At 41.4% G+C, this 25,508-nt stretch overlaps 1 protein-coding gene across 1 annotated transcript in view; it reads left to right on the top strand.

Annotated features, from left to right (window-relative positions):
- The window catches only part of LOC121190893 (NACHT, LRR and PYD domains-containing protein 14-like), a 202,175-nt gene extending 177,977 nt beyond the window's left edge, over nt 1–24,198 (top strand). The window contains exons 4-12 of the mRNA XM_041051925.1: nt 10,653–10,775; nt 11,735–13,591; nt 14,576–14,749; nt 17,050–17,226; nt 18,658–18,831; nt 20,263–20,436; nt 21,868–22,044; nt 22,841–23,014; nt 24,031–24,198. Of these exons, the coding sequence (XP_040907859.1) occupies nt 10,653–10,775; nt 11,735–13,591; nt 14,576–14,749; nt 17,050–17,226; nt 18,658–18,831; nt 20,263–20,436; nt 21,868–22,044; nt 22,841–23,014; nt 24,031–24,064 (3,064 nt within the window). The 3' untranslated portion in view covers nt 24,065–24,198. The remainder of the gene's footprint in view (nt 1–10,652; nt 10,776–11,734; nt 13,592–14,575; nt 14,750–17,049; nt 17,227–18,657; nt 18,832–20,262; nt 20,437–21,867; nt 22,045–22,840; nt 23,015–24,030) is intronic.
- The last annotated feature ends 1,310 nt before the right edge of the window (nt 24,199–25,508 follow it).

Raw genomic sequence — 25,508 nt, 5'->3', positions numbered from 1 at the left:
AGCTGTGTGATGTTCACTGACACTGACCATGTGTAGTTTAAATACATGTGTGCAAGTTTATTTTCCTTAAGACAGAAGATGAGCTGATTAATGCAGGAAACAACATGAGTCAGACTCAAGTATCTGTCTTTATAATTCTAAAAACATGAGCTGAGGACAAAAGGTGAAGACGACAGCTCATATGGAAAATTAGCATATTTTCCACTTTTGATATATGATGGTATTATAAAAATATATATGTCTTTTCAGTCTAAAATCCTTCTAGTGTATCTACAGGAGCTGATTAGTCCCATATATACAGTGGTGTTCCAGTATATGTCAGAGGTCAAAGTGAAGACAGTCTAGTTTGTCTCATTGGATAAAGCCAGTTATCTGTGTGCAAATAAGCGTGACAGCAGATTTATTCCACTTAGTTCTGTCAGAGCCACTGAAGCTGTTTCTTTACTTTTTATTCTTCCCTCCAGCTGCAGTGAGAACATCTACAGAAGAAACATTATTATTATTATTTACTGTCCAACACAGTAAAGTGTAAATGATGGACATTTACTCAACACAACTTTTTATTTCCACTGTCACAGGATAGAAAGAACAAAGAACTTCACTAAGAGCCTTGTTTCATAATTCATTTCCAGCCCACAGTGTTTCTGTCCTCCAGCAAACCTTTGGATGTCAGTGTGTCAAGCTAATGTTGGTGAATCTGAGGCTGTGTTGACTGAGAGAAGAAGCTGTGAGATCTTTTAGACCCTGAGGACTCACTCTGGACTGATTTGATAGATGCTCCACAAATAAAAGTGCTTCTCCACTCAACTAACTACTACTCCTCATAGGGACTGTCTGCAGGAACTGAAGCTGCTTTTGGTCAAAGAGATATTCATGTGTTCACTGTTCACTCAGGACCATTCAGCTGGGTTGGTGAATTCAGCACCAAGGACAGCAGCAGCTGAACTGTACACAACTACTAACAGATAGAAGGAGTGTGAACAACATTCATGTTAATGTATCTGCTGAAATCCTGTTGGAAGTAGCATAAAGTGTCCTCCAGGCTGATGGCAGTAACCTGCTGCAATTAGCCAATAATGAGCCCATTAGCCTCTATAATGAAGTTCACACATTATTATTTGCAACACAGGATGAAGACAACAAAAGTTTAAAAAAAGAATCATAACCTCTCAGTCAGCACCATGGAAAGAGGCAGAGACGACTGCTGTTCTCTCCACAGTACAAAACAATTATCATTGTTTACACTTTTTTATTTTTCTCATATCTCTCATATCTCTATTTTACTTCAAATTGATGAAATCACAGTTGCACAGTCATCTCTCTATCATCTCTTATTTTCCATCCTACACTTTTTTTCCCAGATCCCAACTCCAGTTCTCCTGCTCTGCAGAGGCAGGAGTTCAGCTGCTTGCTGAAGATGCTTTGACTCCACTAGTGGTTTATAATGGGGTCAAAGGGCAGTGACCCTTCAATATCAGTTTGTTAAATCATCAGACAGATGAAAAAAGGCTCCAGCTTTGCTGCTGTCAGGTGGTGAAATGCTTCAAGGTAACTCAGCCTTCCCACAAAATTGGTTTCACGTTGCAGAGAGATTCTTATTAAACCAATGTTAAAAAAATCAACACATAATATTGACACCAGCAGCCCTTTGATAAACAGCTATTATGTCCAATGGAGCCTCCATATTCAATCTGTTCTTCACCAGAAAGAAGATAATTCTGATCATGGTATAATTCTTCATCATTCTTTCATCATCTTTTGTCCCAGCAACATAGGTGCAAAGTAGATGTCATTCATTTATCATTCTGCTCTCAGGTGTATAACCACAGATGGTTATTATACAAACAATCAGTTGGCCTCATTCATTGATCCTCTCTGAGGGAGCTACTGCTTTGTTTTTCCTCCACACACCCTCCACAGTGTATTCCTCTCAAATCAGGAAATGTAAACTGTGTAACTAAGAAGCAGCTGTGAGCGAGGTTACCAGTCCACTGTACATGATGACAATAAAAAAGAAATAACGCTACTGAATGAACTTATTTCTTCAATATGACAGATGATGCTTGAAAAATATACAGTTGTAAGAAGCAAAGGAAACAAGAAAAGCTTTTACAAAAACAAGGTTCATGCTGCATTTTCACTTTGCACTCATCAAACACACATTCACAGATGACTACATGAATACATGACTTTATGTGTGTACAGGTCTAGTGGTTTTTTTTTTGTATTCTTTGACAGAGGCACAGGTACTGACATAGGTCTGAGATGCTAAGAGAGAGAGAGGTTAGGGCGAGGGAATGCATGATGCCAGAGAGTGTCCTCACGAAGACATAAGTACCAGTATGTGTGTGTGAGTGTGTGTGTGTTTGTCCTTTGATGCCTTTGATGTATCAACATTCTACAGTCTGATGTCACAGGCTGCAGTAAGTGGACACACAGCCAGAGACAAGTTCAGAAGTCAAACAGGAGCAGAAACAGTTGGACTGGACAGGACTTGCTCATGATTTAGGAAGAAAGAAGCACTCAGATATTTCTGCACAATTATTGACAAGGAAGGGAGGAGCTACTGCTGTTACAAGGACAAGAGGAAACTACAGGAAAGTCCAGATCAGCTCCAAGGTTTTCAGTAAGTCAGTACATGTTAGTAGTTCATGTCAGTGTTTAGTTCATTTTGTGGAATGTTTTGTTCAGATGATATGTTTGTTAACTTGATGTGATATTTAAGCACACAAGATCATGATGTTCAGACACACACACACACACATACACACACACACACACACACTCTCTCTCTACACAATCTCTCCTCTCTACTTTTACTACTCTGGGTTTCAGTTACATGGAAAGTGGAGTCCAGAATATGAGGCTGATGCTCTGATTTAACAGGAATCCACTATGGCTGCTGAATGAATTTGCTATGGTCACTTGTTATTTTAATGAAATGCTCGACTGATAACTGAGGAAATATATGATACATGAGTCTCTCTGATGAATGTTGACATCAGTAATTGGTAAGAAATATTTTCAGCAGTCAGTGTGTGTCTGTTTAAGTATTTGTGTCTAACACATGTTACGGCCCTGTGTTGGCCTTTCAGGGAGCTGTGTTGCTGCTGTTCTCTTTTGCTTTGTGTGTGCAGGTGATTGCTGGGCGGAGCTGAACTTGCACTCATGCAGCACACCTGAGTTGGCAAGATTGGAGAAGGCTTATAAGGGCCCAGCAGGCTTGCCTCGCTCCCTCTCCTCCTGGCCATTTTAGACAGCAGTTGTGCTCTTTTGTTTGCTGCAGCCATGACTGGGCATTTTGTCCTGGACATGGCTGGCCTGCTAACTGTTGGTATCAACTACCTATTCTTCCTAAATAAAAATGGTGAATTGTTGAGATTGTGTGTGGCCTCCCCACTTTGTCACTTTTGTGAGCCAGTTGTGACACACATGACGGTCAAAAAAAAAAGAGAGAGAGAGAGAGAGAGAGAGAGAGAGACTGCAGGTGAGGCAGAGGTGGAGGGTGAGACATAATGAGAAATTACAAAGGTTTGTTTTTGAAAATGTGTTAAAAAAAACTGGTCTACTTTCTGAAGTCACTGTATGTGAACAAACCATATTTGAGAATGATGAGCTGAGGTTATTATTCCACATGTAAAGACTTTAATGTCATGAACTTTCTTGTCTCAGAAAATTTGAAATGAACCAAACTAAATGCTTCATTTGGTTCTGAGCTGCTTTTACTCTTTTGGATTAATGTTCATTAGAAGGCAAATGAAGTGTGGCAGGGAGATTAGAAGAAGCCCCTCCTCCAGGCATCACCACCTCCTAATAATCTGACCAAATGCTAAAGTATCTCATTAATAAAGTGTTTACACTGATAATTAGAGCTGACACAATTAGTCCGTCCATGGATTAGTCCAAGTGAGAGCCAACAGAGGATTGGTTCTAGCTGAACTCAGGCACAGGGAAAGATCTCAGGAGAGCTCGTCAGACTGCACACTGCTGGCTCATAGTTGGACACAATTAATCAGTTAATTCAATTTACAGGTTATTTCTCAAGAGAACGTGTTTTCACAAAATACAAAAACATTTGCTGCTTCCAACTTGACATGAACTGCGTTGGATTGTCCAGGTGTACCTAATAAAGTGAGCACTGAGTGTAGTTCTCATGAATGTGCAGTGAAGTGTATGAAATCCACTGTTCCAGCAGTGAGCAGCAGCTGGTAGCTGTTCAAACGTGCTGAGTAGACCTGCGTCAGACATGTGTCTGATGTGTTTGAAGGAGTTTTTTTGAGTCTCCACAGACAAGTGAAACACATTTCTGTGAAGACGTGTTAGTGTGCTACACCTTAATCTTTGTTTCCATGACAAAATCATCAACAACCAACTAAATCCAAAAACAACCATTCATAACACAAACCATAGAAAATGTTCCAGCTTCCTCACACATGTACAATGATGACCTTGATGAATAGTTTCTCAGAAACAATATCCAGCACTACAGTTTGTTACAAAGCTTGTTCCATTAGGTAGAATCGGGTTCAAACACTTCATGAACCTACAGATGACTCTGTCCCATCAGGAGTATGAGAGGTATTCACCCATCTGATCATATGATACTGGAGTGTGTCTGTGCTGGGACCTGCTGAAGATTCATGTTCAGAGGTCTGACTTGCAGCCACCAGCAGCATTTTGGGACACATTGGAACAGAACTCCTTAATCTGTCCTCTCCACTGGACAGACGGGGCAATGAGCACGAGATGATACAACATCATTTTACCAGTTAACAATAGTTACACAACCACCCTCTGACCCACAACATACATGTCAGGGTCAGTGGATATAGTTAATCCACTATGAGCACAGCTGTACCCACACATACCTGAGGAACAGTGAGCCACAGGATCAAAAGGGAAGTGGCTGCCACATGTATTCACTGTATATGAGCAGGGGCTGATTCATAGCACTGTCTCCTCTTAGCTGCAGAAATCAGACTGGTCCTACATCCAGTCCTCCATGGAAAACCACTTCTCTCTACTCCACAATGCTCACAGCATATTGGTTACTCCAAAACATGGCTAGGATTACAGCAGAGTGTGTTCCAGCAGAGGATCCAAACACTACATTACCTTACCACCAACCTTAGATCCCTTCATACAGTGTATTTGTAATTTAGTCAATAAAATTATAGCATTCGAGTTATGCTTAAATAATAAAAATAATAACAATAAAAAAAAAACAAAAAACCACAGAGACAGGAAGAAAAAGTGACTTTATAACCTTTTCACTGAACAGGAGTCTTCTGCCCTCCAGTGGTCACTGTCAGTAACTACAACTGCACACAGCACTGACAATGATACTGATGTTCACACTGACATTATTCCACATTTACTGACTTATTTTAGCTCTAATGACTGTCTAATGACTCTCTGTCTGTGAACACACATATTATTACACTGCTATAAATACTGATGTCTGACTGATGGACAAATAATCAGAGAGTTTACTGCCCTCCAGTGGTCACACTGACAAGTGTCCAACAGGACTCACACTGATTATTAGGATCAATATGTACCAATCAGCATTGATGACATCAGCAGGAAGATGAGGACTGGTCATAGTTTGAATAATGTTCCATGTATTATTCCATCCATGTTTTCAGTACAAGCAGATACACTGTAAAAAATGTGACAACTAAAAGGATCACTGTAAAATGATAAATAGGAGATGAACTGTAAAAAATTCTAACATTGATTATCAGGAAAAACGCTCTAAAAGAATTTAATGGAGGCTGTGCACTGTGTAAAATGGCAACAAAGGTGACACAGGATATATCCAATAAAAAATGATGGTCATAGGTGAGCTCTGGACTAACTTACAACCAGGGGATGCACTGTAAAATATTACATCAATTCAATTCGATTTATAATAGCTCCTTCCACAATCAAAACTGTCTCAAAGCGCTTTACAGAGACCCAGAGTCTGACCCCAGATCAGCACTTAAGACGACAGTGGCAAGAAAAAACTCCCTTTTAACAGGAAGAAACCTTGAGCAGAACCTGGCTCAGATGGGGGACCCTCCTGCTGATGGCCAGGCTGGGTGAAAGGAGGAAAAGGAGGAAGATAGGACAGCTAGGAATGGAGGAGAGGGGGAGAAAGACATGCAGCATATAAAACATGATACAAACAGGGTTGGCAGTGAACAATGTTAGAGGGCCAGCATTCAGATTACAGAACAGTTAGTGGATACTGTGTGCTCAGCAGATTACAGTTATGATAGGAAACAGAGCACAGAAGCAAAAAGCTGTCATGATTGGTAATTATTTACATTACATCTGTATAAAATATTAATCCAAGATTTATGTGTTGCAGGGTGGAACCCTTATCTTCATATTTACTGCTTGTTAATTGTTTAGTTTGCTCAGCTTCTCATTTATTTATACCTAAGTAGTGTGGTCCAAAATAAAGAGTACAGGCATTGTAATGTTGTAGTTTCACCACAAGAGGGATTTGGTGATTTGGAGTCACTCCTGGTCAGTGGACGTCGACACGTGATTGTGTTGCTCCAATGACACATAGACAGGAGCGCATCATGACACGACGGTTGCTGAAAGTTTACTTTCACTTTCACCAGAGTTTGTGGCGCAGATGATTTTCTCTGTCTGAAGGTAAATGTCCGCACTTTTAATGTTTTACTCGTCAACACTTCCTGTAGTTACCGGGATTATCTGATGTACGGATTTAGATGTTGTGTTTGTTTGTTTTTATACTGCGTTGTGGTGTTTAGTTGTATAGACTCTGAGTTGTCACTGTAAAGTCGAGGTGAGGCAGGAGGAGGACCGTTATTATCCTCCATGTTGTGTGGATATTCACAGTAGAAGCGGTGGAGTCAGAGTAGAAGCAGAGTGAGCTGATGGTCAGTAGCTGAACACGGAGCCTTTGTTAGTCTGTGGCTCCACTTACTGCTGACTGAAGGCAGCTTTTCCTGCCTGAATCAGCCTGTGGAGGAGGCGGACCTGAGCCGCTGCTCTCCCGCAGTCTGAGCCGCTAAATGCGGTCTGAGCTCGGCCGGACAGCGGCTGGAGAACAGCTCTGACTTCCTCTGTCATTAGATGAACTCTACGGGACTGAGCTCAGAGGGGCTGACAGGGTTTTTCAGAGAGACAGTTAACACTCCATCCACAGAGTCAGAGGCCTCCTGGTCCTATCAGGACAAACTCTACCTGATGAATTAGATGATAAAGACCCAAATCCATAAATACTCTCACAATAAAGCATCTCAGCAGCTCTGATAGGTGATTATATCTCTGTGGCTGGTCACAGTACAAACAGAAAAACTGTCTGTCAGGAGATATTTGCTGTTTTTATTGATGTCTATCTGTGTCTCTGCTGTTTGGTTTGGTTTTGGTTTTGGTTTGTTGTTGCTGCTTCATATAGTTCAGACTTTACTATTAGAAAAGGCAGGAATGTGCCAGGGGCCCCAACTAAAAGGGCCCCTGGAATAATACTGAGGAGAAATGAACTGAGTCTCAGTTGTTTTGTGTGGAATAATCACCTGCAGCTTGTTTCATCAAGTCATTTTCTACAGAAACACTGCAGACAAACAGATTGTCAGATAAAATCAGTGGATCTCAGTCCATCTGTGTGTCAGTGAATGGAAATGGTCGTCTCTGAATCGTGTGTGAAAGATATGAAAGAGGAAAGAAGAGCCAATCAGTGGAGGAGCAGCTGATGTTTCTACAGGACAAATGATGGAGACATTTAAAAACTTTTATCAGTATGTCCCCTGTCCAACCAGGTGGGAAAAGACACTGGACCTGTGCTATGGGTCGATACAGGGGGCCTATAAATCTCTTCCACAGCTGTGTGCATTTGCTGCCCACATATAAAACTGTTTTAAAGAGGGAGAAGAAAAAGGTGGCAGCCGTGGTGCAGCAAGTTAAGAGTGCGGCTTTGGATTTGGACTGGCCTGAGATCGGAGGGTCGTTGGTTGTGGTAAAGGAGACGCGCCTCCCCTGCCTCTGCGACCATGACTGTGGTGCCCCTGAGCAAGGCGCCACCCCAGCTCCCCGGGTGCCTCACTGGGCAGCCCCCTGCCCCAGCGTCTCTAGTGCATGTGCATATGTATACTTGTGTGTGTGTTTCGTTAACTTGGTGTGGGTAACATGCAGAGAGTCATTTCCCCAGGAGGGATCAATAAAGTCATTAAAATTTAAAAAAAAGATCAGGGACATAAAGGTCTGGACAGATTAGTCTGTGCTCTGTCTCCAGGGATGTTTTAAGTGCACAGACTGGGATGTTTTCACACAGTCCTGTGGGGATGATTTGGACTCAGTGGTGGACAAAACATGCTCATACATGGTCTTTTGCAGGGACATGATCATTCCCTGTAAGCGTGTTCAAATATTTCCCAACAACAAACCATGATTTACCAAATCAGTCAAAGCAGGATTACAAATCAACTGGAAAACAAGATGGCGGCAAACAAACTTGGTTCAGGGCAAGTATGAAAACTACTGCAGGCCTTCAGAGCACAGAGCTCAGTACTCGTGTCTTTTTACAATCTAAAAAGCGTTGAGGAAATGGCTAGAGAATAGTGTGTATGTGTGTGTGTGTGTGTGTTTGTGTGTGCATTGGTATATATGGTATAGACCAGGGGTCGGCAACCCGCGGCTCCAGAGCCGCATGTGGCTCTTTCATCCCTCTGCTGTGGCTCCCTGTGACTTTGGAAAATAAAGAATGAGTATTAAATTTAAATGTATTTTTATTTTAGTTCGTTCGTTTTTAATATAATTCTAAATTTGAAGATTATGGTGATATCGTAACATTAAAATAAAATGTTTTTAATTTTTTGTCGCTCAAAATATGCGACACCCGGCGGCAACATTTTCAGGTTGAAAGCTGACGGCACGCTCCAGTGCACGCGATGAAGTGATGGCGGAACACAGAAGCAGGCGGCGTGTTTGGTTCGCTGCAGGTGGATAATTTAAGTTTGGATTTTTATTTCATAAATACGAGGAAGACTCAAATAGACATTGAGTGTTTTATTTGAAAGTTAGCATCAACCAAGCGTCTTTTGTTCGGAGTTTAAAATGTTTTTGAACTTCGAGTAGCAGTTCATTTGTTTCATAAATGCAACACACTATAGTTTTTTTTATACATAGCATACAGGTAAAAAAAAAAAAAAAAAAAAGATATATGCAGTGTTATCCTCATTTTAGATGTCAAAAGGGTTTTGTGGCTCCGGGTGTTTTCTCTTCCTGTGGGAGACGGTCCAAATGGCTCTTTGAGTATTTAAGGTTGCCGACCCCTGGTATAGACAGACAGTTCACCTGTATACGCACCGGCACTACGCAGACATTAGAGAAGCAGCAGAAAATGACATATTGTTAGATGAAGTGTGTTCTGAAGCTGTCTGTGATAGTTTCTTTGATAGTTTCTGTGATAGTTTCTGTGATAGTTTCTTTGATAGTTTCTGTGATAGTTTCTTGTAGAGAGGAGCAGGATGTTGCTGTTCAAGACTTAAGACGTAATGTAACTGTGTCATAAAGCCTATTGAACTGCACAGTGTTCAGGGATGAACAGTCTCTCCTATTGCTATTGTACTATGTTTTCAGCTATAGTAACATTAATCATTAGTAATGTAGCAGCATAGTTTTGAATGACAGGGTCCCTGCTATCACATGTTGTTAAAATATAACATTTACATAATAAAATCTCATACAAGCTTCACACATGCTGTAATAAATTAAGCATGATGAGTTGAGCATATGTCAGCATGTGGCCCCACTTTCTCTCTCTTTTTATCAAACCCTTATTGCAGATGGACAGACTGAAGTCTTCAGTGAAGTCTCTGCAATTTATGAGAGCAAGCGAAGCCCTCAGACAGCACGCTGAACAACTCTGCTTTTAACACCACAGTCTGGTGCTGCTCAACTGGGACTACTAATTGATCTGAGAGTCACATTTCTGTGCAAATTTTAATTAACTTTGTTTTATTACTTTATAAAACTTCAGGAAGCTATTTATTTATTTATTTATTTATTTAAATGTTCAGTTAACTTTATAAGAGATGCTGCCTCCTGTTCTCTCAGTCTTGCATGTGACTCTTGATCAGACTTGTGTGTCCTGATTCTTTGTGTATCTGAGCTCACAGTGTGTTTTACTGGTTTCCTTCTCAGACTGAAGTCCAGAAGATGAGTGTTTGTGTGGAGGAAGAAGAGGACAGAGCAGAGTCTCCAGGATCCAGCTGTCTGTCTATGAAGAGTGACTGGTCCAAAGAGAATCCTCCAAAGTTCAGTAATGAACCTGGACCCTCAGACACAAAGTAAGAGAACTGCTACAAACCTGTGAACCTCCAAACTTTGGGCTATAACAGTGTTTAGTGTGTTGAGGTCCTGCAGTTGTCGTCTCTGCCTGTAACAGCTGCCGTAGTGTCGACAGAAAATCAGTTCTTCCTGGTTCTTCTGGCTCATCAGTGTATTAATACTGACTGCTGAGGCTGCTTGTTTCTTTTGAAATGATCTGATTAAAGAACATTTTTACTTTCAGTGATTTTCCATATTTTTCTTATAACCAATAAATCTCAGAGTCAAACCCACACAGAATGTGTATCACAGCCTGATAGATCTGATTCCTCTGAGCCAGGAAATCTTTGTGTTTTCAGAGGTCAGGACCACAGACTGAGAGCAGAGTCTCCAGGATCCAGCTGTCCGCCTATGAAGAGAGCAAGGTCCGAAGGCTCTAATCCTCCAGACTTCAATTATGAACCTGGACCCTCAGACACAAAGTAAGAGAGTTTCTAGTGTAAACTGACCTGAGGATGATTCAGTTCTCAGACATATTTGAAGGAAACAGGGAGACACCAGGGGCCAGATCCATGAAACTCTGTGTCCACACAAAGACAGAAATATGCACACACACTCTTTTCAGTAGATTTATAAAGCAGAGCTTTCTCATGTTACTGTTTTATCAGTCTCAGTCATTGTGAGAGTTGGTGTATGAACACGAACCTGATTGCCACTTCCAGAGTCTGTAGACCTGTCAATGAAGAGAAGGACAAAGAAGAAACACAGTGTCTCCACGTCTGAGCCTTTAACAGCTTCTACACATTGTGAACCAAATCTGGATATTTGTTCACAACAATCAACAGAACATTTAGTCTCAGCTCAGGTCGTGCTGCTAAAATCATTTGTTGTCAGGTTTCTGGGATTTAATGACTGTTGGAAAGGAGCAGAATGTCCTCACACTGGATTGTAGCTCCCAAAAAAGTTTGATCAGACTGAAAAAGGAAACTCTTTGACCCTACAGGGTCTTCATGAGTTAAATGACCAACATGACAATGAGCTGATAGGACTCAATACATCATCAAGATAAAATACAGTATCAGAGCCTGAAAGAATCCCAACAATCTCACAGTAATCCACCCAAAACATCCAAGAGTATCTCAGTAAGTTCAAAGATCCAGAACAAGAGCTGGACTGCAGACAGTCAGTCAGAGCAGCACTGTACAAAGTAAGACTGTACATCTGTCTGCTCATGTCATCATCTCTGAAAACAGGACCTGTGGTTTGATACAGAGTCATTTGTTCTATCATACACTTTTGGCATTTAAGATGATTAGAAATACCACAAAATGAAAAAGCTTTTCTTTGCTTGTCTTTAGTTTTTTATGCAGCTGATGAAAGAAATGAGCAGATTCTCAGATTCTCTTTCTTTAGTCTGACATTATTTCTTCTGTGTCAGCAGATTTTCAGCAGATAGTGGTCTGCAGGAGGTTTTAGATGAACATAAGATCAGTCTGAGGAGGAGATGTGAACGTGTGACTGAAGGAACTGATGGAACAGGAAGTGAAACCCTCCTCAACAGGATCTACACTGAGCTCTACATCACAGAGGGACAGAGTGAAGAGGTTAATACCCAACATGAGGTGAGGCAGCTGGAGACAGCTTCCAAGATGAAGACCCTCCATGACAGTCCAATCAAGTGCCACGACATCTTTAAAGCCTTACCTGACCAACAGGGACGCGTCAGAGTCGTTCTGACAAACGGCGTCGCTGGCGTTGGAAAAACCTTCTCAGTGCAGAAGTTCACTCTGGACTGGGCAGAGGGCTCTGAAAACCAAGACGTCAGTCTGCTGGTTCTGTTTTCGTTCAGGGAACTGAACCTGATCAAAGATGAGCAGTACAGTCTTCTCAGGCTGCTCCACGTTTTCCATCCAACATTAAAGAAGGTCACAGCAGAGAAGCTCGCTGTCTGTAAAGTGTTGTTCATCTTTGACGGCCTGGATGAAAGCAGACTTTCACTGGATTTCAGTAACAGGGAGGTGTCTGATGTCTCACAGAAGTCACCTGTCAACGTGCTGCTGACAAACCTCATCCAGGGGAATCTGCTTCCCTCGGCTCTGGTCTGGATAACTTCCCGACCTGCGGCAGCCAATCAGATCCCCCCTGCATGTGTTGACATGGTAACAGAAGTACGAGGCTTCACTGACGCCCAGAAGGAGGAGTACTTCAGGAAGAGAACCAGTGATGAAGAGCTGTCCAGAAGAATCATCTCACACATCAAGACATCCAGGAGCCTCCACATCATGTGTCAGATCCCAGTCTTCTGCTGGATCTCTGCTACAGTTCTGGAGCACATGTTGACCACAGAGCAGAGAGGAGAGCTGCCCAAGACCCTGACTGACCTGTACTCACACTTCCTGCTGGTTCAGACAAAGAGGAAGAAGCACAAGTATGATGAGGGACATGAGACGAGTCCACAGGAGCTGATGAAGGCTGACAGGGAAGTTCTTCTGAAGCTGGGGAGGCTGGCGTTTGAACATCTGGAGAAAGGAAACATCATGTTCTACCAAGAAGACCTGGAGCAGTGTGGTCTTGATGTCACCGAGGCCTTGGTTTACTCAGGAGTTTGTACAGAGATCTTTAAAAGAGAGAGTGTGATCTTCCAGGAAACAGTCTACTGCTTTGTTCATCTGAGCATTCAGGAGTTTCTGGCTGCAGTCTACATGTTCCACTGTTACACTGAGAGGAAGACGGAAGAGCTGGAGACTTTCCTGGGACAAGACTACGAAGACTGGGATTCACAACCTTTTAGCTGGAACACTGAGTATTTTGGAAATAACAATAGCAGCTACCCATCACTTGATGTCCTCCTGTGGGATGCCATGGATAAATCCCTCGAAAGTAAAAATGGCCACCTGGACCTGTTTGTTCGCTTCCTTCATGGCCTGTCTCTGGAGTCCAACCAGAGACTCTTAGGAGGCCTTCTGGGTCAGACAGAGGACAGACCAGAAATCATCCAGAGAGCCATCAACAACCTGAAGGAGATGAACAGATATGATATCTCTCCTGACAGAAACATCAACATCTTCCTCTGTCTGATGGAGATGAACGACCGCTCAGTACATCAGGAGATCCAAGAGTTCCTGAAGTCAGAGAACAGATCACAGAAGAGACTCTCTGAGATCCACTGTTCAGCTCTGGCCTACATTCTGCAGATGTCAGAGGAGGTTCTGGATGAGTTGGACCTGAACACGTACAACACATCACTGGAGGGACGACTGAGACTGATCCCAGCTGTGGGGAACTGCAGAAAGGCTGTGTAAGTCCAGACATGATCTTTAACATTATCAGTCAGTGTAGATTAGTAGTTCAAATATACACAGTATGAAATTATTCTCATTATTCTCATAATAGTTTTATAATCTTTAGGTCAGCTGTGTGTTTTTCTGGAGATGTTTTAAATGTTGTGTTTGTCAAATGTAGATTTTTCAGTTGGTTGTGATTATTGCTGTTAAGTTTTTCTGTTTATTATTAACTGTTACATTTTACATTCATTTGTTCATTTATTCATGTTATATTGAGTCTTTTTGTTTTCACAAATTCACTTTTCAGATGATTAAACTCTACTTGAAACATAATTATGAATATTATCTTCCATTTCTGCCAATAGATCCCCCTAAATCCTCCACACTGCTCCTTTAAAGTCTTTCCATATTTTGTGTTAAATAAGTCAGAATCAGGTGTTTTCTCTCCTGGTGTAGAGGAGAGTAGAATCAGGAAACACCTTCAGCTTCATTCAGCTACAGCTGAACTCATGAAGTCATTTCTTACAGTGTAGTTGTGTTAGGAGGAGACCACTTCACAGTCAGTGTGGACCACAGGAAGGACAACTGCCACCAAAGACTCTTTAAATCAACGTGTGACATCTGACTGTTGGTTGAAGTCAAGAAATGTGAATTTGTCCATTAATGTTATTTAATGACACAAAGTTCAGGAAGAAGAAGGTCATGTAAAACCTTCAATGATGAAGAGGATTTGAGTCCAACATGTCTGATTTGATCTTTATCTTCTAATTCCAGACTTGACTGAGCTCAGCAGCATGTTATGAATCTGTGTTGACATGAATAGTTGTATGAATGTTGTGGTGACATTTGGATGATGTGTGTAGAAGGCTGACATTATGATGATCCACAATAAGAGAAGGACAAAGTCCCTTTACTCATGTTAGTGAAAGCTCATTGATTAGGACATATCTGATTGGATTAGAAATGATTTTTATCCACATGATTTATTCTTTATTCAGATTGAGTTCCTGCAGTTTGTCAGAGATCAGCTGTGCTTCTCTGGCCTCAGCTCTGAAGTCCAACCCCTCCCATCTGAGACACCTGGACCTGAGCTACAACAAGCTGCAGGATTCAGGAGTGAAGCTGCTGTGTGGTTTTCTGGAGAGTCCACACTGTAGACTGAAGACTCTGAGGTCAGTTCACTGTCTGTTACTGTTGTAGATCTTAGATCTTTAATCCACAACTGAACCTGGTTTGTCTTCATCTAGAACTTGAATCCATTCATCTTGAATGAATGAATGAATGAATGAGATTTGAAATAATTGTTGTTCCATATTGTGACTTTTTCTTCTCTCAGACTAAGAATTATTCCTTCAGTTTCACTTCATTTCACTTTATGTGACCCAACTCAGAGTGTAGAGAGGTGTGAGGAGTTAAAATTATAAACCTCAAAGTAATATAACTTACTGATACTGAGTGGTGACACACATAACTAAAACGTTCAAAAAGGAAGAGCAGCAGACATGCATTCAAACAAATTGATTTAAACCTAGATAATTAAGACAGGAAGTGTTGAGAACTAACAGGCCTGAAAGAACAAAAGCACTCAGGTAAGTACAAATGATAGACTTTATTCTACAATATTGAAATAACCTGGATAGCACCAACTGAATACAACAATAAAAGTTTAAAACAAAGGTAGAGTCCTCACTGTGGGGAGATTCTATCACAACCTGCTTATACTCACACCATGTGCTCACCTGGTGCTGGTCCCACTAGAAGACACTTCAAACACTGCAAGTCTACAAATACTGCACTGCACATGAGAAAATTCAAGACACAACGATGTGACTGCCACCATTTATATTAGCACACAGCATGCAGAGTGTGTACCCTGCAAACTGCTCCCACATGCTGGACCTTTACCTAAAAATAAAAACAATTATAAATATTATAAGAAGTAATTATAAGAAGTGCTGCACCCTCACCTGGGCTTTTAAAGACGGGCATATCTATTCCTACCCATTAGTGGGTGGAGTTACAAACCTAAACCAGCCAGGTCTCTAAGTCTAACTCAACCCTCACATTTAATTACAAAAACCTATTCAGCTACAAAGTTCATAAAGCAGAAGGTCATGTAAAAACTTCAACAATGAAGAGGATTTTATTCGTCCTCATCTGAGTTGATATTTATCATCTAAGTACAAACTTTATTAAATCAGCATCTTTGGGATTAAAATACTTTCTCTTCACTTTAACATGGGTTTAGTTCTAGATTTCCTGAGCTGATCAGAGACCTGTACTGTGAATCAGGATTTGGGATTAGCCCGGTAACTTCAGGTTTAACTCTGGGTTTTCAGAATTACCAAGGTGGTTCACTTGTGAACAGGTTACATCACCATGGTAACTTATGCTGCACAGCTAACCTGCTCTGGAGCAGGTAAACTTCAGAGGATCAGATCAAAACCTGTCAACAGCCTGAATATTGACCAATCAGATCACTGGAAAAGATGGAATCATCCTAACTACAGGATCCCAAATGGGACAAAAGTGTTTATAACAAAATGGCAAAAAAATAAAGAGCAACAGATTTTTTTTTTTTCTAGATGAGTTGAATCATTTTTCTGTTGGAGGTTTTCCATGTGTTCACTCTGGTTTTAAAACAAACAGAAGGAGAGTTTATCACTAAATAACAACATAATAAATATTCTAGTTTCATTTGAAGTGAACGAAGATTCTTTAATCTGACAGAATTCCTGACACTGCTGATGCTTTTACTCTTATTGCATCACTGCAGCTCAGAATAACATGAGGAGACTTTGTGATGAGAATTGTTGATTAAAACTAAACCCTCTGATGTCTGTTAGAAAAACTGTCCACACACTTAAAGATTTCATATGATTAGAAATGAACATCTCAGTCAGACTGAGCCTATAAGAAGTTAACTGCTTTTCTCCTTCCTGCTTTGGAAGCAGAAAGAGTTAATTCACTGTTACTTTTTTAACATGCATCACACTCTCATAATAATTTGTTACTAATTAAGAAACTTCAAAATAATTGTTGTACTTATCTACATTATATCCTTGGTCTGATGTTATCAATTGTAAATTATTTCTAGCTTTTCTTTTGTATTTGGGTCATGTGATCATCAAGCAAGACATTTTTCCTGGATCAGGACTGAACATTTGAAGTTTGATCCATTTCAGTGGTGAATTAAAGTCAGTTTTTAGTCCAACATGTCTGATTTGATCTTTATCTTCTAATTCCAGATTTGACTGAGCTTAGCAGCATGTTATGAATCTGTGCTGACATGAACAGTTGTATGAATGTTGTGGTGACATTTGGATGATGTGTGTAGAAGGCTGACATTATGATGATCCACAATAAGAGAAGGACAAAGTCCCTCTACTCATGTTAGTGAAAGCTCATTGATTAGGACATATCTGATTGGATTAGAAATGATTTTTATCCACATGATTTATTCTTTATTCAGATTGATCAACTGCTGTTTGTCAAAGATCAGCTGTGCTTCTCTGGCCTCAGCTCTGAAGTCCAACCCCTCCCATCTGAGACACCTGGACCTGAGTGAAAACTGGAACCTGCAGGATTCAGGACTGAATCATCTGTGTGGTTTTCTGGAGAGTCCAGACTGTGGACTGGAGACTCTGAGGTCAGACTCCATTGTTTACTTGTGTGCTGAGATGAATATGATGTGAAAGTTGTGCTTTATTCAGTATTTATTAGGTCAAATCTCCTTCAGAATTTCTAACATTCAAAGTGTGAAATGGTTGAAAGGAAGTTGTGAAAGTGCTGACTCTGATTTTCAAAGTGATTTTTAAAGCTTTGAAAATGATTTGGATTCTGACTCTTACAGTCCACATTGACAGTGTCAGCAGTTTGACTGAGTTGAGCTTGTGTTATTCACAAAGTCTCATTGAGATCAGGATGTTTGACAAGAACTGATCTGTACAACACGTGTGAGCAGGTCTGAAGGCACAAGTGTTCATAGCTGCTCCCAATGGCCTCACTCACAGGCACAGTGAAAAGCCTGCTGTCACAGAGAGGACACGTGACCATGGTTTAAATACGGAGAGGACATTTTCACACAGTGTCTCCTGAAGACATTCATAGAGCTACACTCAGCTGCTGAGCTGAACAGGGACACAAATATTTGTGGAACCAATGAAAACAGAGCAGAGAGAGAAGTTCAAACCCTGGCTCCTTTCTCAGCTCCACACAGCCGACCAATCACTGAGCCCACTGGGTGTCAACGTCCCACTGTGTCTTTGTCACAGGGACACAAACTGTGGGACGCTGACAGCCACCAGGAAGGTGGGGCCAGGAATCCCAGAATGCAATGCTGGAACAGCAGATTCAAATGTGTGAGCAGAGAGTGTTGGATGAAGCTGAACTTGCTTTGGACCAAAGACACATGACTGGAATGTGATGAAATGTCTCATTCAACACACTGCACATGTGCTGAATGTCTGCAGCTTCTCAAACTCTCAACACAAACTTCAGTCACACTCAAAACATCAAAGGCTCAAACTATGATTTCACACAATATGAAAGATTTCATTTGAAACCTTAGTGAACACTTTGAAAACGTTCTTCCAAACTGTTAAACCTGAGTGTGAATGTGGGACTTTTTGAAGGAGATTTGAGCTCAGAGATTTGATGCTGATCCACACTGAGCATCTTGTTCAGCTTCATATTTCAAACTCATTGAATGAAGATTGAAAATCCAACACTTGCTAATTGACTCTTTACTTTGGAACAATTTCATCTTCACCTTCAGTTGACTTTTATATTTCTTCACATACAAAGCAAATATTCCACATTAAGACAGAAAGAAATGTTTCTTCACTCTTTGCTTTATGATCTGTGATGTTTATAGTGACTGAAGTTAATGAGAGCTGTGTTTGACTTTTAGTATCTGACTGTTTTTAAGCTGCATCCTGTTGGTTCAGGTGTTTGGAGTTTCCATTTTCCAAACTTGTACATTCTCAACCTTCTTCAGCTCTGAACAGATGATGAAACACTCAACGCTTTCAAGCAGGAACTTTGTCTCCTAAACTCACATCTTTTATTCTTTATTCAGGTTGAGTCTCTGCAGTTTGTCAGAGATCAGCTGTGCTTCTCTGGCCTCAGCTCTGAAGTCCAACCCCTCCCATCTGAGAGACCTGGACCTGAGTGACAACAACCTGCAGGATTCAGGAGTGAAGCATCTGTGTGGTTTTCTGCAGAGTCCAGACTGTGGACTGGAGACTCTGAGGTCAGACTCCATTGTTTACTTGTGTGCTGAGATGAATATGATGTGAAAGTTGTGCTTTATTCAGTATTTATTAGGTCAAATCTCCTTCAGAATTTCTAACATTCAAAGTGTGAAATGGTTGAAAGGAAGTTGTGAAAGTGCTGACTCTGATTTTCAAAGTGATTTTTAAAGCTTTGAAAATGATTTGGATTCTGACTCTTACAGTCCACATTGACAGTGTCAGCAGTTTGACTGAGTTGAGCTTGTGTTATTCACAAAGTCTCATTGAGATCAGGATGTTTGACAAGAACTGATCTGTACAACACGTGTGAGCAGGTCTGAAGGTACAAGTGTTCATAGCTGCTCCCAATGGCCTCACTCACAGGCACAGTGAAAAGCCTGCTGTCACAGAGAGGACACGTCACCATGGTTTAAATACGGAGAGGACATTTTCACACAGTGTCTCCTGAAGACATTCATAGAGCTACACTCAGCTGCTGAGCTGAACAGGGACACAGATATTTGTGGAAGCAATGAAAACAGAGCAGAGAGAGAAGTTCAAACCCTGGCTCCTTTCTCAGCTCCACACAGCCGACCAATCACTGAGCCCACTGGGTGTCAACGTCCCACTGTGTCTTTGTCACAGGGACACAAACTGTGGGACGCTGACAGCCACCAGGAAAGTGGGGCCAAGAATCCCAGAATGCAATGCTGGAACAGCAGATTCAAATGTGTGAGCAGAGAGTGTTGGATGAAGCTGAACTTGCTTTGGACCAAAGACACATGACTGGAATGTGATGAAATGTCTCATTCAACACACTGCACATGTGCTGAATGTCTGCAGCTTCTCAAACTCTCAACACAAACTTCAGTCACACTCAAAACATCAAAGGCTCAAACTATTATTTCACACAATATGAAAGATTTCATTTGAAACCTTAGTGAACACTTTGAAAACTTTCTTCCAAACTGTTAAACCTGAGTGTGAATGTGGGACTTTTTGAAGGAGATTTGAGCTCAGAGATTTGATGCTGATCCACACTGAGCATCTTGTTCAGCTTCATATTTCAAACTCATTGAATGAAGATTCAAAATCCAACACTTGCTAATTGACTCTTTACTTTGGAACAATTTCATCTTCACCTTCAGTTGACTTTTATATTTCTTCACATACAAAGCAAATATTCCACATTAAGACAGAAAGAAATGTTTCTTCACTCTTTGCTTTATGATCTGTGATGTTTATAGTGACTGAAGTTAATGAGAGCTGTGTTTGACTTTTAGTATCTGACTGTTTTTAAGCTGCATCCTGTTGGTTCAGGTGTTTGGAGTTTCCATTTTCCAAACTTGTACATTCTCAACCTTCTTCAGCTCTGAACAGATGATGAAACACTCAACGCTTTCAAGCAGGAACTTTGTCTCCTAAACTCACATCTTTTATTCTTTATTCAGATTGAGGCTCTGCAGTTTGTCAGAGATCAGCTGTGCTTCTCTGGCCTCAGCTCTGAAGTCCAACCCCTCCCATCTGAGACACCTGGACCTGGGTGAAAACAACCTGCAGGATTCAGGACTGAATCATCTGTGTGGTTTTCTGCAGAGTCCAGACTGTGGACTGGAGACTCTGAGGTCAGACTCCATTGTTTACTTGTGTGCTGAGATGAATATGATGTGAAAGTTGTGCTTTATTCAGTATTTATTAGGTCAAATCTCCTTCAGAATTTCTAACATTCAAAGTGTGAAATGGTTGAAAGGAAGTTGTGAAAGTGCTGACTCTGATTTTCAAAGTGATTTTTAAAGCTTTGAAAATGATTTGGATTCTGACTCTTACAGTCCACATTGACAGTGTCAGCAGTTTGACTGAGTTGAGCTTGTGTTATTCACAAAGTCTCATTGAGATCAGGATGTTTGACAAGAACTGATCTGTACAACACGTGTGAGCAGGTCTGAAGGTACAAGTGTTCATAGCTGCTCCCAATGGCCTCACTCACAGGCACAGTGAAAAGCCTGCTGTCACAGAGAGGACACGTCACCATGGTTTAAATACGGAGAGGACATTTTCACACAGTGTCTCCTGAAGACATTCATAGAGCTACACTCAGCTGCTGAGCTGAACAGGGACACAAATATTTGTGGAACCAATGAAAACAGAGCAGAGAGAGAAGTTCAAACCCTGGCTCCTTTCTCAGCTCCACACAGCCGACCAATCACTGAGCCCACTGGGTGTCAACGTCCCACTGTGTCTTTGTCACAGGGACACAAACTGTGGGACGCTGACAGCCACCAGGAAGGTGGGGCCAGGAATCCCAGAATGCAATGCTGGAACAGCAGATTCAAATGTGTGAGCAGAGAGTGTTGGATGAAGCTGAACTTGCTTTGGACCAAAGACACATGACTGGAATGTGATGAAATGTCTCATTCAACACACTGCACATGTGCTGAATGTCTGCAGCTTCTCAAACTCTCAACACAAACTTCAGTCACACTCAAAACATCAAAGGCTCAAACTATTATTTCACACAATATGAAAGATTTCATTTGAAACCTTAGTGAACACTTTGAAAACTTTCTTCCAAACTGTTAAACCTGAGTGTGAATGTGGGACTTTTTGAAGGAGATTTGAGCTCAGAGATTTGATGCTGATCCACACTGAGCATCTTGTTCAGCTTCATATTTCAAACTCATTGAATGAAGATTGAAAATCCAACACTTGCTAATTGACTCTTTACTTTGGAACAATTTCATCTTCACCTTCAGTTGACTTTTATATTTCTTCACATACAAAGCAAATATTCCACATTAAGACAGAAAGAAATGTTTCTTCACTCTTTGCTTTATGATCTGTGATGTTTATAGTGACTGAAGTTAATGAGAGCTGTGTTTGACTTTTAGTATCTGACTGTTTTTAAGCTGCATCCTGTTGGTTCAGGTGTTTGAAGTTTCCATTTTCCAAACTTGTACATTCTCAACCTTCTTCAGCTCTGAACAGATGATGAAACACTCAACGCTTTCAAGCAGGAACTTTGTCTCCTAAACTCACATCTTTTATTCTTTATTCAGGTTGAGGGGCTGCAGGTTGTCAGAGATCAGCTGTGCTTCTCTGGCCTCAGCTCTGAAGTCCAACCCCTCCCATCTGAGACACCTGGACCTGAGTGGAAACAGGAACCTGCAGGATTCAGGAGTGAATCATCTGTGTGGTTTTCTGCAGAGTCCAGACTGTGGACTGGAGACTCTGAGGTCAGACTCCATTGTTTACTTGTGTGCTGAGATGAATATGATGTGAAAGTTGTGCTGACAGTAAAGTGCAGACATCACACTGATATTATACTGATCCACACTGAGGATCTTCATGGTAAAGTCTGTTTTCTTCTTCTGTGGTTTAGTCCACTGACTGTGGCAGAGCAATGTTGAGCTACAGATTTCAAAGCTTCATTTAACAAGAAAAAAGCTTCACTCTTTAAATCACATCCAAGTTTTTTCCACACTCACATCAACAAATATATATTCAGTATTTTCTTCTTCCAACACGACTAGAAAGTGATGAGACTAAAGTCAAAGTGACTCAGATATTCAGAACAAACTCAGCATGTTTGTTAAATGTCGTCACCGTTACATGAAGTGAAAATCTTTTCCATTTTGTCTCAATCATTTGTTGCCTTTCCTCCAAACTTCAGCCTGACATGTTTGTTCTCTGTCAAAACTTTAGGATCTTTAGTAGAATCTGAAACAAATGTCAACAACATGAGTTTGTATAGATGGAGCCACTGGTGGAGCTGGAAGAGTTTAAGAGCTGAAGTCACTATGTCTTTATTGAAGCAGCAGCATGTTGTCATTAATATTAATGAGAGCTGTGTTTGACTTTTAGTATCTGACTGTTTTTAAGCTGCATCCTGTTGGTTCAGGTGTTTGGAGTTTCCATTTTCCAAACTTGTACATTCTCAACCTTCTTCAGCTCTGAACAGATGATGAAACACTCAACACTTTCAAGCAGGAACTTTGTCTCCTAAACTCACATCTTTTATTCTTTATTCAGGTTGAGTGACTGCAGTTTGTCAGAGATCAGCTGTGCTTCTCTGGCCTCAGCTCTGAAGTCCAACCCCTCCCATCTGAGACACCTGGACCTGAGTGGAAACAACCTGCAGGATTCAGGAGTGAAGGATCTGTGTGATCTTGTGCAGAGTCCAGACTGTGGACTGGAGACTCTGAGGTCAGTAGAGAGTTGGAGTCAGTCCATGCTGCTTTCATCAGTATTGTACTAAACACAGTTCGTATCAAAGCAAAGATCCAGTGTCTCCTGTAAACCTCCAACCTTCTCAGTGGCTGCTTTCCTCATTGAAGCTGTGAGAGGAGAACGGGGACAGGCCTCAGGATAGGACAGAAAGACAGAGACGCAGAGGACAGTCAGCCAATCACAGCAGCCACAAGCTCATTGTGATCTGTTGTTGTTGTTGTTGTTGTTGTTGTGTTCATGTCAACAGGAAATAAAGCTGGATCACAGCTGACAGAGACAGTTGTCCTCATTGGTCCAACTGTCCTACCATCACATCTAATCTGAGACTGTTTGTTGTCTCATTTCAACAGTAAAGAATTGATGAGTTTGATCTTTGTCACAGCTCTGAGATCAGTCTGACTGCAGCCTGCAAATCACTGGCTCTGATTTCAGAGAAGCATCATGACATGTTGTCAGCATGTGGTCTGATACAGAGCAGAACCTCTGCTGAAGTCCAGTGATCACATCTGTATATCTGTCCATCTGTCAGATACTTTCAGTGACAGCCTCCATGTTTATTTGTCAGCTGATATTTCAGAAGCAGATCAGATGTTCATCAACACACAGAGACTCTTTCTTTAAATGGAACATGAGTTGACATGTAACAGCAGTGAATCCATCACTAAACTGTGTGTGCAGTAATGAAGCTTCATGACTCAGCAGTTTATTTCCACTGTGGACTTGAGTGAAATGTTCAGAGTAAACAGACTTGATGCTAAAAGTCTCTGCAGGTGTGTGAGCTTCCAGCTCAGTGTCTTCACTCCAATACGTTAACATGAGAGCTGAGAGGAAGCTGCTACACTACACAGCTGCTCCACTTCTGCTCTGAACAGGACTGAAGTCCCTGCTGCTCTTTATACTGGATGTGCTGCATCAGTGACTGACAGCTGATGAAGTGAGTCTCTGTAAACACTGATTTATCACCTCTGTTGTCTGTCTTCTTCTCTCAACAGCTGGAGGCATCGATCTCTCCAAAGGAGACAGTGAAGAGGACGGTGTGTGTGTTGAGAGAGGACGAGCTGTGTCCTGATGATCCAGAGAGGTTGAAGCAGCAGCAGCTTGTGTGTAGAGAGGCTCTGATTGGTCCATGTTACTGGGAGGTAGAGTGGAGAGGAGAGCTTCATCCAGCAGTGACTGACAGAGGAACCAGAAGAAGTGGAGAAGACTCTCAGTGCTGCAGTCTGAACTGCTCTGAGAACAGCTCCACTGTCAAGTCCACCATCATCCCTGTGTGTTCCTCTGGATCTGAAAGAGAATCATCAGTGTATCTGGACTGATCTGCTGCTGCTCTGTCCTTCAATATGGGGGCCTGTGTGTACATTAATGAGGGAAAAAAATGAACTTTGATGACCATGCTAATGATTTTAGCAAATGGGAACACTTTCCGTCCCCACTGTATGCTTTTATTGTCCTTGTTTCAGATCAGTGAGGCACTAAAGAGTGACTTCCAGGTGTTGGCTTTTAACTCTGAGGAAGCAAAAATGAAGGTTTCCAAGAAAAGATGAGAGAGAACAACTGAAACAGGAAAACAGAGTGGGTATTAACTGCAAGTCTCTGAAACTAATAGAACTATTTTCAATCATTTGAACCCACTGAGATTTAAAATCCCTTCTTTTTTTTTTTTTTTTTTAGCAAGCAGAGCAATAAAGTGAACAATACAGGAAGTTACAGATGGACGGGTTGTTTATAACAAAAATAAACATACAATGTATATATGGGATATTGAATAGATTTAGGAGATCAGCTTGTGTAAAAAAATAAAAATAAAAAAGTGAAATGTTGATCAAACTATTGTATAAACTATTAGTAAACAAGTCAAATGAGAGACAGCAACAACAGGAAAAATACACATACAGGTAGACACCTGTGCAACAGCTTCAAAAATGATGCTACTCATTCACATTTAATGGGATAAAAGTGGCGAAGTAGGAAGCAACCGTGTTAACCAGGAAGGACCCAAATGCAGGACTCTGAGACAATGAAGTGCAGAGTTCACTTTTATTGAGAAAATGCCGTGGTGGGGAAGTGAGGCTGCTCTCGGCTGAGGCAAGGCAAAGTCCGTTGCAGGTAGAAGGTAATGGGTGGAATGGTTAATGGAGCGGGGGGAGCAGGTGTCTGGGAATGATTATCCTGGCAGTGGAGAATGGACAGGTGATCCTACAGGAACAGAGGGAGGACAAGATGAGTACAAGAATTACGACGGGAATCCAAAACACAGGTAAGTAACTTAGTGTTTCAGAGCCAACGTGTCTACTGTAGACGTGGTCAGACGAACTGGCGACGACAGGACTGAGGAGCCAGCTTAAATCATGAGTGGAAGATAGAAGGCTGATGACGGACTCAGAACAGCTGTGTCAATTACTGGTTGAGAACGTGACGTCCCCACGCTCAATCCTGGCAAGAGAGCCACACACACACACACACACACACA

Source organism: Toxotes jaculatrix, chromosome 12, assembly GCF_017976425.1.
Source record: "Toxotes jaculatrix isolate fToxJac2 chromosome 12, fToxJac2.pri, whole genome shotgun sequence".
NCBI classification, from domain to species: domain Eukaryota; kingdom Metazoa; phylum Chordata; class Actinopteri; family Toxotidae; genus Toxotes; species Toxotes jaculatrix.
The sequence above is the reverse complement of the archived record's forward strand: the minus strand, read 5'-3'. Positions and strand labels throughout refer to the sequence as shown.